This window comes from Limulus polyphemus, unplaced genomic scaffold (assembly GCF_000517525.1).
Source record: "Limulus polyphemus unplaced genomic scaffold, Limulus_polyphemus-2.1.2 Scaffold7197, whole genome shotgun sequence".
In the NCBI taxonomy this organism is placed as follows: Eukaryota; Metazoa; Arthropoda; class Merostomata; order Xiphosura; family Limulidae; genus Limulus; species Limulus polyphemus.
In genome coordinates this window covers 2634-17203 of record NW_013672807.1, presented here as the reverse complement: position 1 = coordinate 17203, position 14570 = coordinate 2634, and the positions used below count along the sequence as shown (strand labels likewise).

The window sequence follows — 14570 nt, the reverse complement described above, 5'->3', positions numbered from 1 at the left end:
ATTCGAACTCGCGACCCTCAGATTGCGAGTCGAGCGCCTTATCCACCTGGCCATGCGGGCCGCCTAATATATGATCTGCCGTTTACTAATCTTAAAACTTAGACAGTTACTCCACCGAAATATCACATGTAATGTCTAAAATAATAGAAACAATGTTTTCTAAAACCATTAGACACAACATTAATATCTGCCGTCAATTTATAAAAACGCGTGACCCTTCAATTAAAAAACTGATTAACAAAACCAAAAATCATATCCACAAACTCATTAAAGAACAGCAAACAGTAAATTGAGAAAATTTTGTGTTCCTCTTGATAAAACAGAACCAGACCCTGAACGTTGTGGAGCAAATTTAAATCCACCTTTAGAGATGACAACGTTAAGTAACATCTCTTAAAATAATTCTGCTTTTGCTACCGAGAACAAAAAAGCTAATATTTTTGCTGAATATTTCAAAAGCTCCTTCTCTACTCTTAACTTAAACACATTTGACGATAATGATTACAATTTAATTAATAATCAGATAACCAAGAACCACTTAGACTATGGTCCAAAATTTCCCCGCAACAATCTCTGATCAAATCTCTGCTCTCCCTCACGATAATATTAACAGGCCCATTTCTATTTGTGAAATTAAAATACATATCAAGCAATTAAAAACCTCAACTCTGGTGAAGAATGTGTCAGCAAACACTTCATTAAAAACACATTTTATTTAACTTATCTCTCTTTTCTGTCTATTATCGAATCAAGCGGAAAGTAACTTTTGTAATTGTACTTTCTAAGAAAGGACCCAAATCATTAAATCCAAACGACTTTCGTCCATCAATTTACTTAAATGTATAGGTAAACGTCTGGGAAAAAGTATATCCACCAGGCTGCTATTGTATCTAAACACAATAACCTTATTTCAAACATTCAAAACGCGCCGCGTAAAAACAGAAGAATCACATATCACTTAGGTTAACTGAAGCGTTTTTTCATGGTTTTCATTTTAATTGTGCTACACTTTCTGTTTTCGTAGATGTTAATAAGTATTTTTATTGTCTGGCCAAATTGGTTCTTAATACATTCCCCTGATGTTTCTAAGGTGGGTCTCAAGTTCTCACGCCAACCGTGCTGTCAAACTCCTCGTCTACAACACTTCACTAACACCTTTTCATTTAACATCGGAGTTCTTAAAGGATCAGTAATAAGCCCTTTGCTCTACATAACATATGTTAACGATCTATCTTCCCACCCCTTCCTACTATTAACCCACGTATCTCAGTATGCTTATGACATAGCGGAATCGAGTATCTCTCACGACCTCACCACTCGAGTACAGACTTCCCGCACAAAAATCACAGTTTGATGTTACAAATGGCGGAATGTTCTAAAAGATAAAACAATAAAACTGAGGTTATTGTTTTCTAAAAAAAAGATTAAACAAGAGATTTCCTAGACTAAAGAAATACAAAATATAGCTGTAGGACACGCCGATCACCTTCGTGGGAAAAATTACGTTTCTAGATATGAAATTTAATAAAAGTTCATCTGGAAATTACATTTCAGTAAAATTATTCTAAACTGTGCATAAGAATTAGAAAATCACATTAATGACTGTAAAACTTTCACTCTCCTAAAAGTTTTCATTAGACCACATCTAATTCTTTGGCATAGAATTTAATGATCACTGTCGCCTTCAGTCGAACAACATACTTTATCATCATTACCACCAACATGAGTCATCATAGTTTTCTTCCTATGCATTGCTGACTTTGAAGTAGTCATGATGGGGAAAACGAAATCTAATAATAAAGATGAAGATGGCTGATAAAATACAAAACATTTTATTTTCAAGGTTCGAACGGTTTGGAATATACTTATTCTAACTTCAGCGAAATCTGAAAATAGCGTTACAAAGATGTTTATTAACTAAAACTATAGCATCATTAATCGCTGGTTACTTTGTCATTGAGTAAAGTGGTAAACAGAAGGTTAAAAATATAGATTATATTGCGAAGCAGTTGAGTTTCAAGTGTGGAAGTTTAAAACAAATTTAGGTCTAAAGAGGTTTGTAAGTCGTTAAGAGTAGAGCTATTAGGAAATTTTCTTTGATGTAGAGTTCAAGGTCTGAAGATCCTGTATCAATGATAGAAAAGTCGTTATATAAATACTGTAACCTGTGGTTGCACCATGTGAACGAATGGATGAGTCTTGGTTCTGTTTGATACTCCTAAATGTCCACAGACTCTAGTTTTCAAGTGGCGTTTTGTTTTGCGAATATACAGTCACTACACTGTCTGTACGTATATTAATACACGAGCCATGAACTTAGAAGTTTAGGTAATTGAATTTTATATTGAAATAAGTGCTTAATGTGAAGGCTAGGTCTATGTATTAGTCTGAGCTGAACTTGGGAGTAGACGTTTTTTTATTAAAGAGTTGTTTTTAATTTATAAGAAGTGTGAGCCCATAAAAGGAAGGGAGATAATGAGTGGAAAGTTAGGAACGGTATGCACAGTAGCAGGTGGTTAGAATTTGTTATAAGGAAATTGCATGTAATATTAATTAGAAAACCAGTCGGATAGCAATTAGTAAGTGTTTGTGCAGAAGTGTAATTTCTCCATGTAAAATAGTGTAATTGGACCAAAAATTAAAAAAGTCTGTTTAACAGTGACATGACTAGCAGTAGCTTACGTTTAAAAAGAAAAATCAGGATAAAACTATTAAAATTGGTATAAAGGCGTGTAAAAATATTATTAAGATAAACAGAAGAAGAAAAGTGTTTACCTTTGGTAATCCAGACGTCTAGGAACGATAAAAATTCATTTTCTTCAAGTTCGGATGTGAACTTAGTGTTGGAGTGTTGGGGATTAAGGTAAGAAAATATCAGAGTTTTATGTATATGGGATTGAGCTAAGGATTCTTCTATAGTAGGTGTCTGTGACTTTGGCGATAAATTCGACAATAAACTGACAGCACACACTCCACTTGTTTTAAAATAATATATATACTCAAAACAAGTCAAACTATGTACAAAAATTCTTTACACTATGGATATTACAGCTGTAATTCAAACGCTAAGTAATTGTCTTCTTGTCAAAAGTCCACTTAAGCTGATTCAATTACTTTACAATCTAATTGACAAGACGAACTATTTTTCTTTACTCTTATCACAATAGTATCAGTGAACAATTGACTTACCTTACTCCATTGGTATCCTGAACTTTAAATAATTGTGTCTTTTTCGTCAAAATCCACACAGATGGGTTCAATATAGAACACCTTTTGACAAAACAAATTATTCTCCTTATTTCTATTAAATTGTGAGACTTATTTTAAAATATTGTCCGTTATGTCCACTAACTCACACGCTGGCTAACTTCATGTTTTCTAGCTTTTTCTGACTGAACTTGACCCACTCTCGCTTGATTGTCTAAAATGTTGTTCACTGTAGCTTCGAACTTTCTTTAAATTACTCGAACGGCGCTGTAAGGTAACAATACTCACTTCATGTAACGAGAAAATTACCGAAGATTCGAGTAATTTGATGCAAACAATATTAGTAAAGCCCAGAGAACAATGTAATTGCAAAAACAATGTATGAGTCGGACTCGTACAGATTTACGATTTACGTAACAAAATCGGTTACAACTAATACATTTAAAACAATCCATCTTCAACACGCCTGTCTCAAAACCTAAACATATATTAAATATTAAGTCACAAATAAACTAAATAATAACTATTAAACTAAAAAGTCTTGTATATCCAACAATAAGCCCCTTTTCAAAAAAAATATTTACAATATTTTTTTACACAATATACAAAGACTATTCTTAGTGTATAATTCTCCTCATATAGTCTACACCAACATTTGCAACTCCTTTGTTGGTCTCTCCTTTGATAGGGTCTCAGGTAGGGCTTCACCGTGACAGGATCCCTTGTCTTCATCTTGACCTTGTGTTGCCTGAGGTCTGTCTTTCCTAATCTATCTGTATACTAATACAGTATATCTTGTACTGGTGTACCGCTTTTTTCTTCTTGCCAGTCAGTTCTTCATTTATGTCAAATTCACTGTCTTCTGGATCTGCATATATGAAGACCACACCTGCCATGTTCAATTGTGATGCAATAGTTGCACTCATAAGGTCTTCTTCTCTCTCGAAGTGCCTCTTCAACAGATTGGCTTTCTCTTGGGCAATGCCCTGAAGTTTCTACAGAGAAGGGTCTTTCTTCTGCACTTCCTTTTGCTCCCGTGAACCTACAATTGAGGTGTCACTTTTTGATACTTTAAGAGGCTTGATATCTTGCTTGCTATTTTTCCCTTGAGGTCATATGGTGACTGCAGATGCCATATCAGTCTTCTTTCTGTCTAGTTCCTCCAATTTTCTACTATCTGGTATGTTTCCAATTACCAATTTTATATTGTTTCCTTGATACACATGACTTCAAGGTCTCATACATAATATGGAGTATCCACCTTTATTTTTGCTATGGGAAACTTTCTCACTATCCCATTAATTTTTACACACGGGCATACCTTGCTAGCTATCTGGTTATCGAATATTAGACTGATTCTTACTGCTGCACTACTGCACCCAGTGTCTCATAGAACCTTCACTTTCTTGTCCCCGACATAGCCTTCACCTATTGGCATATTGTAATTAGTTAGCACCTCTCGATAACTATAACATGCTCCAATCACTACAGGCACTGTTGATCCATTTGCTTACTTGAGCCGACCATTAGTCATGTATTGATCAATCATGGAAATGGTACTTCCTTCCTGTGGTGAATCTGACGTGTTTCCTTGATTCCGTTTCTTCTGGCAGCAGCATCCGTGGCAACAGTCATTCTTTTCTTGTTTCTCACCAGCACTATTTTGTAAGTAGCTCTGGCTTTATGTTGAGATCTAACCTGTTGTTTGTTAGTAAAGGAGTTGCACTCCTTTACAATGTGCCCTAATTTATAATAATTATATCTTATATCTTCTCCCATTTGTCTGTTAATCTACTGTCACCTTTGGTGGACTACTGTTACTGGTCAGCCACCACTGGTTTTGACTTGGATATTCTTGGACTTAGGCTTCCATATACTGTTTTGCCAGCTTGATCATCTCGTCCACATCTTTTGGTGCTCTCTTCTTTATGAACAGTGACTTGTCAGTTGAGCACATGACAATGAACTGTTCACGTATTAATAGATCTGTCAGTCCCTCAAAACTATTGTCAGACTTCTCCATGTCAGTCCATCTTGTGAAGTATCACTATAGACATGCCACAAAGTGAAATATAATTTCTCCAGTGTCAGGCTTGACTTCTCTGAACTTCTGACGAAAACATTCTTCTGCAAGTTCATATAATTTAAGCAAGGCCTCACTAAATTTGTCATAGTCCATGGCATCTTCTGACATCATGCCTGCATATACTTGTAGGCCTTTTCCTGTGAGAATTGGGCTGAGACAAACTGTCCAGTCACCTTTGGCGCAGTTCTGCCTGGTGAATCTATCATATCACTCCAGGAAAGCGTCCATGTCATCTTTCTGTTCATTAAATTTGGGCAGCTTGGATCAGCTGGCCCTGACCTCACTGTCACTTTTGGGTCCTTCTTCTTTCTGTTGGGTGAGCATGGCGATCTTAATTGGTGCTCTTATTCTTTCTCTCTCTCTCTATTTCCATTCTCTCCTTTCTCTCATAATTTTCTCTCTTTTTTTTTCTCTTTACATTTCTTCTTTAAGTCTTTCTTCTTCTTTTCTATGTCTCTTCTCTTCTCTCTCCCTCTAGTTCTCGTTGTTGTTTAACAAATTCTCGTAGTTCACAGTCTTTTAACCCAAGGCACTAACTTCTTTCAATCCACTTATCAAAACCTGTTGACATGGTTTTATAGCATGAGTGTAATCTCTACACTATTTTCGCTACCACTACAATTGTGCCAATGTAGGCCTACTTATTCCCTCTTTCGTTCCCATCTTCTTTCACTGCCGTTTACCTCTGTACAATCCTGGTTGGCTCACCAAAATCTCTGAGTTTTATGTATATTGGCATGGGCTAAGGATTTTTCTACAGTAGATGTTTGTGACTTGTTGGGGATACATTCGACAATAAATGGACAGCACACACTGCACTTGTTTTAAAATAATATATATTCGAAACAAGTCAAACTTTTCCATTAAACAATGCTGAACTACAAGCTCTTAAAACACTTTCGAAAAAACAAAGATATTATTGTTATTAAACCAGACAAAGAAAATTGTATTGTCATTATGAAAAAAGCTGATTATATTAATAAAATAAACCACCAGCTCAATGACTCTTGTAAATTGCAAAAAAAAAAGCAAGACACAGACTTGCTATTTTTAACTTTTAATTAAGAGAGACAATAAGATATTACATATTCTCAAGCCCTCGATATTCCAAATATTATCTGTGAAAAAAATTCTCAACAAATTGTTCTATATGGCACAAAACCCAACATTCTTTACGGCCTGTCCAAAGTGCACAGAACTGGATACCCTCTCCATTTTATATTCTCAGCTGTAGGTTTCTGCATTACAACCTCTCCAAATGTATCATTCCTATTCTTAAACCATTGACTTTGAAGGAATTCACTATTACTGATTCCTTTACCTAGTTTTGCATTTTGAAATGTCTAAAATTTCCTCTCATGATCAATATGTTATGGCCAGCTATGATATTGAATCTTTCCATACTAATATTCCCCTTCATGAAACTTGAAGTTTAATTGTGAACCTTCTGACACGGAGCAATTCCATGTTTTCACCAGTAAATAATTCTTGTAACTTCTTGTGCTTTCCACAAACCCTTTCTATCAAATAATATTTTGTGGTAGATATTTAAGTAAATGTTACCAGGGGTGTTCAGAGATCTGCGGATCTATCTTTGCCTCACTCGTGAGTTAAGGTGTATTGTTGAATGCTATTTGAGAAAAAAACATTATTCCATAATATGCTCACGTGAGTGTGTGTGTGTGAAGAAGCAAGCTAGGTAAACTTTTTGCATTTTATCTCTACTGGCCAAGTGGTGCATCTCTGTAAATTCATCTTGAGATATGGCATGAGCATTGAGACCCATAAAGTCAAATTAAGATCTTTAGGTTTTAAGAAGCCAAGTGGTGCGTCCCAGCATGTTCATGGCGAGAGGTGTAACGTCCTTCGAGATCCGCGAGGCTAAATGTCAAACACTTTTACCCTGGTATCTTTCTCTGAATAGAAAAACCGAAGGGGTTAACCTTAGTAATAATTAATTAAGTACTGAAAGTTGCCTTTCCCTTCTGTGGAAGAGAAAAAGCAATAAAAAGTGTCCTGACATTTATATGAAGTTTGTTTTAGGAATAGTCATATCTACTATGTTCTCATATCAGCCATCTCTCAGGCTGAGAGATTTGTTGATCGACCTCTTGGGTCAGCTTAGTCGAGGAGCGAGGCATTCTATAACTTCATCCCAGCTTATTTTAGAACTAAGCAAATACTAAACACTTGTGAGATCACTTTTCTAGCATAAACTGTTTAGAACCTAATGTTACCTAGTAAGTTAAATTTTAGTGCATGTTTTTCCTACAAAAACAAGAAATCCGGGAAAGCCGTGAATGCTAAAGTTCCTGATTTCTTCTCTTCTCAATTCAAACAGCCCACACTGGACACATGGCCCTTCAGGTAGGCGGTAATCTGTAAATTGTATGTCTGGGCTGGGATCATTAAATCCAATACCCAATACAGTCGGATGGGCTGGTCGATGTGGGGTGTGTATTTGGTAGACTGTTGTGTTTGTGACACATGTAGGTTGGCTCTCTAAAATGGAAACTGCAGGGCTCTTCTGGTTGGTGATAGATTTTGGCTTGAAGGCTGGGTGTTCTGAATGGCTTTTAATTTCTGCAGGTTGAGGACTTAGGCGAATTTTGGGCATCCTTAGTAAGACACTGTATGGGATCCTCTGTAGATGGCACAGTAGGTATCTTTTTCTTGTTTTAGCAACTGGATACAGGATGAAGCTCTCTGTATCAAGCCAAGTGCAGTGAGGCTGCACAGAGGAGTCATGTATGACCAAACATCTGGCAATTGTAGCATTATATGATTGAGACTGGAATGTTCCTGGTTTCCTTAACTTGATGTTTCTGGAACCAGAGAATGACACCTTCTTTCACGAGGTCGTCAACTTTGGTGGAGTATTTCAAGGAAATACTGATAAGTGGGGTAGTTGGCCCAGTCTTGGATGGGATGATCCTGTCAGCGATGGTTGCTTTGATACCTTGGCTGCTCTTCTTTGATCACGTCGGAGGTAATGCCTTTATGTACTATTAGGTTGTCAAGAAATTAATGTCGCATTTTGCAACACTTTCATTAACGTACATCACGTGCATTAGAAACGTACATCACGTATAATAGTTAAACGAACTGCCTAAACGTTACGTTAGTGTAGCCTATATAATGTGTAAAGTTTAGTATTCTCTAATACCTTATAGTGATGCTACACGACGAGACACACATTCGGCATGTAATGCTGTTTGAGTACAAGAAGGGAAACAACGCCTCTGTAGCCACAAAGAATATCAAAGAAGTTTATGGAAATGTTTTGAACGTTCGTAAGTGTCAACGATGGTTCAGCAAATTTCGTTCAAGTGACTTTAGCCTTAAAAACTCCGATGACAGGGGCTGACATGTTGGAATTGATATTAATGCTCTGAAGACGCTTGTCGAGTCTAACCCAAGTCAACACACTCGTGAAATGACCCAGAAATTACATGTCTCTCACGAAACAATACGTAAACATCTAAGAAATATGGGAAAGCTCCATAAAGAAGGTGTTTGGGTGCCTCACGAATTCTCCGATAATCATCGTTTCCAACGCGTGAATATTGCTTCGTCTCTTCTGGCGTGTAATGCGTGTGAACCATTTTTGGATAGAATTGTCACAGATGATGAAAAACGGATTCTCTATGCGAATATTAAACGCCAGAAACAATGGCTCAGTCCTAGATAAAAACCACTTACGACCCAAAAACCTGTACTCTATCCGCAGAAAGTGACGCTTTGCATTTGTTGGGACATCAAAGGAGTAATTTATTTCGAACTCCTCAATCCACAACGAACTGCCAATGTAGAGATCTATAGTCAGCAAATGGAACGTTTAAATCAAGCTCTTCACCAGCAATGCCCTTCACTCGTCAATTGGAAAGGTGTTCGTCTCCATGACAATGCACGTCCACATGTGGCACGTTTGACGCAACAAAAGATTATGGGGTTGGATTGGGAAGTTCTCCCCACCCGACATATTCTCCAGATTTGACACCATCAGATTACCATCTTTTTTGTTCGCTGCAACACCATCTTAATGGGAAAACGTATGCAAATATGAAAGGTGTTAAAGAGGACATCGACATGTTTTTTTTTTGCTACCAAACCAAGTGATTTCTTTAATCAGGGCATTAACAACTTTATTGTAAGATGAATAAGAATTGAGACTATTTCATTTAATCTATATTTTGTTTTGATATATAAGATGTCAGGGTTTCTTCATCTAAAAAAGCGACATTAATTTCTTGACGACCTAATACTTTGATGACTATGATGCTGGAGTGTTCTGGTTCTCCAGGAATGTGGACCCTGATCTTTGCACCACCAAATGCTTGTCCTGCCCATGGTTTGAGTAGCTTAAAATACTCCTTGGGGTAGCTGCAATCGATGGTAATTCCTCCCCTACGTAGATGCTTCACCAGTTAAAACTTGATAGAGGAGAACAAAGTTGTAAGCTGCTCGATGACGTCAGGCTGGCGAAATCGTGCTGGAACACCTTCTACAATTACTGCTGGAGGAGGCTCGAGATTGATGTCTGTTGGCTTGCTGGTTGTGTTTAGTGGCATAGCTTGCTTTCTAAGGATGTCTTGACAGTTGTACGACGAAGAATAACGGGAGTTGGAATCTTAGTCGGTGTTGATGAAAAGCTGGTCGGACTGGAAGCCGGATAACTGGTCGACTGTTGCAGCATTTTGAGTCTTATGCCAGGCAAAAGTAGCAGATCTGCTGCTCTTATGTGCATGGCGTGAGCTTTAGCATTTAGTTTTTAAAAGTTCGAAGCATAAAGTAAAATATTAGCCCATAAAAAAGCTGTTAAACAATCAAAACTCTTACATAACTGTCAAAGAGAGTGAAAGTCGAACTTAAACATAAAATGAGATTAAATAAAAAAATAATTTTACCTTTAGACTTTTTACTGAATGATCTCACCTCACAGTAGAAAAGTCAAATCTCCTTGGTCGCAGTTGAGCGCCCTCTTTCTCTGAAAGTCGATCGTTGAATCCTCTGAAACCCCTCACCACAAGTTAAACCATTTCCTCTTTAATGACGTCATTTATGATCAGATAGATGGAATCGCTATATGATTCCCACTGAGTCCAGTGATAACTAATAGTTTTCTATGCTATCATGAACGCATATGGTTAGAAAACTGCCCACGTGAATTCAAACCTGTCCTTTTCAAAAGCTATGTTAATGACATGTTCTTGCTGTTTCGACAATCGAGTAACGTTTCTAAATTCTTTTCTTACCTTAATCCCCAATACTTCATTATCAAGTTCTCATCCGAACTTGAAGAAAATAAATCTTTATCGTTCCTAGACGTCAGGATTATAAAAGAGGGTAAACATTTTTCTACTTCTGTTTATCGTAAAAGTACTTTTAAAAGCTTTTATAATGATTTTAATAGGTTTATCGCGATTAAAAAAAAAAACATAATCTAGTCATGACACTGTTAAACAGACTTTTAAATCTTTGCTCCAATTACTTTATTTTACACGGAGAAATTCTAAGTTTGCACAAACGCCTATTAAATAATTGCTATTCGACTGATTTTCTAACGAATATTACAAGCAATTTCCTAAACAACAAATTCCAATCACCTGCTACTGTGCATACCGTCCCCAAATTCTCCTCATTATCTCCCTTTATTTTATGGGGTCACAATCGTAACAAGTTAAAAAAACAACTCTTCCCATTAATAAAAAACTTATACCCTCAAATTCAGCTCAAACTAATATATAAACCTAGGCTCTGCATCAACCACTTATTTCAATATGAAGACCAACTACCTAAACATCTAAGTTCATGACTCATGTATCAATATACGTGTAAACGGTGTAGTGACTGTAGGGTCACGTATATTGGCAAAACAAAACCACTTGAAAACTAGAGTCTGTGAACATTTATGAGTATCAAACAGAACCGACCGTTCGTTACTTAGCCCAGCCACTCATCAATTCGTTCACATACAGAAACGATTTTTTATCATTGCTATAGGATCTTCAAACCTTTAACTCTGCATCAAAGAAAATTTACTAATAGCTAAAGACCGCCCTACTCTTTAGACCTCTTTAGACGTAAAATTATTCAAAATTTATACACTTAAAACTCAACTGTTTCGCAATATAATCTGTAATATTTTCTTATCCTTCCGTTTATCACTTTACTCAATAACTAACTAACCAGTGATAGTCAATAAATATCTGTGTAACACTGTTTTCAGATTTCGCTGAAGATGGAATAAGTGTATTCCTAAACTTTCAAACCTTGTAAACAAAATGTTTTGTGTTTTGTCAACCATCTTCATCTTTATTATTTGAAGTAGTCATATTTATTTATATAATATCTATACATGTGTGTATATGTACATATATATGATATTTTTCTCGCCTTGTAATATCAGTTTGGCATGGATGGTGCGAAGGGGAATTGATTAATTTCCGAGTACCCGGGTTTTTAATTCCCAAATTACTGTCAGTATAGAAGGAGGCCTGGGTGAAGCTGCATTAGTTGTTAGTTCGAGTCTATCGTTGTCTAGGATTGTATCAAGGTGAATCGCGGTTTTAATATTGTTTATTTGGAAGGAAACGAAAGCGTGGCTTTGAAAATTAAAGTCTTAAAGATTTGAGAAGGACGTGGTGGGGAGCCAATTTTTTTTTGAGTCGTTATCTGTCGCGGTGAAGAAAAGCCCGAGTGTCCTGGTGTAACTTGGAATCAGGTTCGAGATGGAGCTGTCAATAGAGTTGGCAATGTTTAAAGAAGGAGGAACTAATCTAACCCGCTTGTTACAATAAAAGAGAAGAGTAGTTGTTTTATCTATTTTTAAATTTAATTTTTGATTTCATTTCCTTACACTATTTCAGCTTTCCACGTTTCTCTTAAATTAAACGGAACTTTTCTGTTTCACTCCCTTCGGTACAACTCTCTGATAATCCAGTATATGTCTTACCGAGTGTGGCAAATTATCCTTGTCGATCTTGTTTCACTTGTTTTCTTCTGCATGACAGTTATAATCTTACATTAACTTCTGTACAAATCCTTGGTACATGTCCAAGCTAATTACAACAACATAATTATTAACTGCAGCAAACTTTATGCAGATGTTCTATATAAAAACACAAATTTCATATACTGTGATGATGTTTTCTTTTAATGAAAAAAAACAAACAAACTTTTCTAACTGTGAAAAACTAAAAATTATAAAATAAAGACACCGATGATGGAGTAACTTGACTCCCACATAACAAATTAATCTACAAATCCCCTTCATTATCTTTCAAATTATTGGTATTTTAATGCGATACTCAAAATCTTTATAATTTATCATTTATAACCACAACTGAAACATATTATATGACATAGAGAAATGATACTGTTATAGTTTTATTCAAATTGTCGTGAACTTGTCTGTTCTTTCTATTTCTAAATCACTTTTTATAGCCAAATGCCACATATGTTGATAAAACTAAAGTCATCTCATAATTTCCTCGTTGAGGTACTACTGCAGAAATCGTCAACGAACTGCTTATGAATATGTTTAAATACATTGGCAGCTTTAAGAAAAACTCCATGTATAACATTAAGTATTTCATATTACTTAGATGACAGGAATGAGCCAGGAATAAAAACTGTACCTCCCATGGGTGAAAAGAGAAGTAGAAGAAGAATAAACTATTGAGAGAAAAAACAACTTCGGTTGTAATTATTTCAGCAGATCTATGCGCATTATAATTGTGCATGCTTTATTTTCTTCATTGTAGTTAGCATTGCTGGATAATTTACCTAAGAACTGTATATATATATATATATATACATGTGTGTGTGTGTGTGTGTGTATGTATGTGATTTCCTTTCCTATAATGTTAAATTATCTTTCCTCGGTTTTTCTGGAATAGAATATAAACCAATTTTTTGATAAATCAACTGGAGTTCAAAATTTATCTCTTTCATAGGGTTAAAATCCAATTTTTCTTTTACCAGGAATTCAAATTTATTTGCAGTATAATTTATTATACATGTATATAATAAATGTATCCATAGAGCATATCTATGTAACTTTTTCCGAAAAACGTTTTTTACACTTATTAGATTAGTAGGAAATATAATATATATAAACAGCCGATATCTTGTTTTCATAAAAAAGCAAAGATTTTTTTTCCTATTTCTAACTGAAAATTACCAAACATAATTATTTATGAACGTATTATTTAAATCATCCTCTACATGGGAAGATTAATAAACATAAACTTTCTTACCATGTTATAGCAGTTAGGAAAACGGCCAACAGGAGAAAACCTCGATCCATACTGTATAAAAATGAGCCTTGAATGGTAATTAAACTTTTAACCTTTACCAACTAACATATAACACAAAAATCGGAAATAACATAATATTTTGTTATCTTGGCTCATAGCCACAGTGTCTGAGAAGAAATAAATTTTATGACAATTTGTAATTGTAAATTAGAAATTTAAACACATGCTACAGAAAGTATATTTATGGACTTATAAAGTTAATACTAGCAATGTTTGTATATATCTATAAATACAAAAACAAAGCAATATAATCCATATTTCTAATATTGAAACATCTAAAAAAATTGTTATTCAAATTAATTTTTATCGTGTCATATGGACACTTGAAAACTAGAATATAGCACAATAGAGTATTATACAGTTGTTTTAGAGTGTCAACGTTTGAAAAATAAGACACACAAGTGATACACATAACAGTGTTACCTTGGGTAGACTTGTTACGTTGAACAAACTAGTGATACTGAGCTCTTGAATTAAGTAGTGTATTGTTGTTCAAGTAGATAGGTTTTATCAGTAGTTGAGATTTGCGTGCAGAATTAAAAACAATTACGAGCTGGTACCAGATATTATCTAAGGAAACATCTGGGTATTTCTTATAAGATGAGTCAGGTGGATAGAAAACTAAGATATACACATATAAAGACGTAGTAATTATATTACATTATATTACAATGATTTTAGCCCTCCCCTCCCGTATCTTTGTGTTTAACAAAAAAAAAAAGACTTGAAATATACAATACAGCAAGTCAGATGGCAACCACAGTGGTATAAAGTCGCGATGGAACGCTTTCAAGCTCATATTCCAATTTATTCTGCTTTGTATTTAAGAGATTAAATCATGTTGGAACACTTTTTTCAAGTGCCATATGTATTTAGCCTGGCCCAAATCATTTATCAAACATGATACATTGCAGAGCTTCCTATTCAGTCTTTTAAGTTCACATGCCAATTTATTT

The 14570-nt window shown here is 35.3% G+C and overlaps 1 protein-coding gene across 1 annotated transcript in view; it reads right to left on the bottom strand.

Moving 5' to 3' along the window:
- LOC111089729 (venom protein 302-like) overlaps positions 1 to 14140 on the bottom strand; it is a 21162-nt gene extending 7022 nt beyond the window's left edge. Inside the window, exons 1-2 of the mRNA XM_022402717.1 lie at positions 14038 to 14140; positions 13555 to 13605 (exon numbers count right to left, since the gene is read on the bottom strand). Of these exons, the coding sequence (XP_022258425.1) occupies positions 13555 to 13604 (50 nt within the window). The 5' untranslated portion in view covers position 13605; positions 14038 to 14140. The remainder of the gene's footprint in view (positions 1 to 13554; positions 13606 to 14037) is intronic.
- Positions 14141 to 14570: the final 430 nt, after the last annotated feature.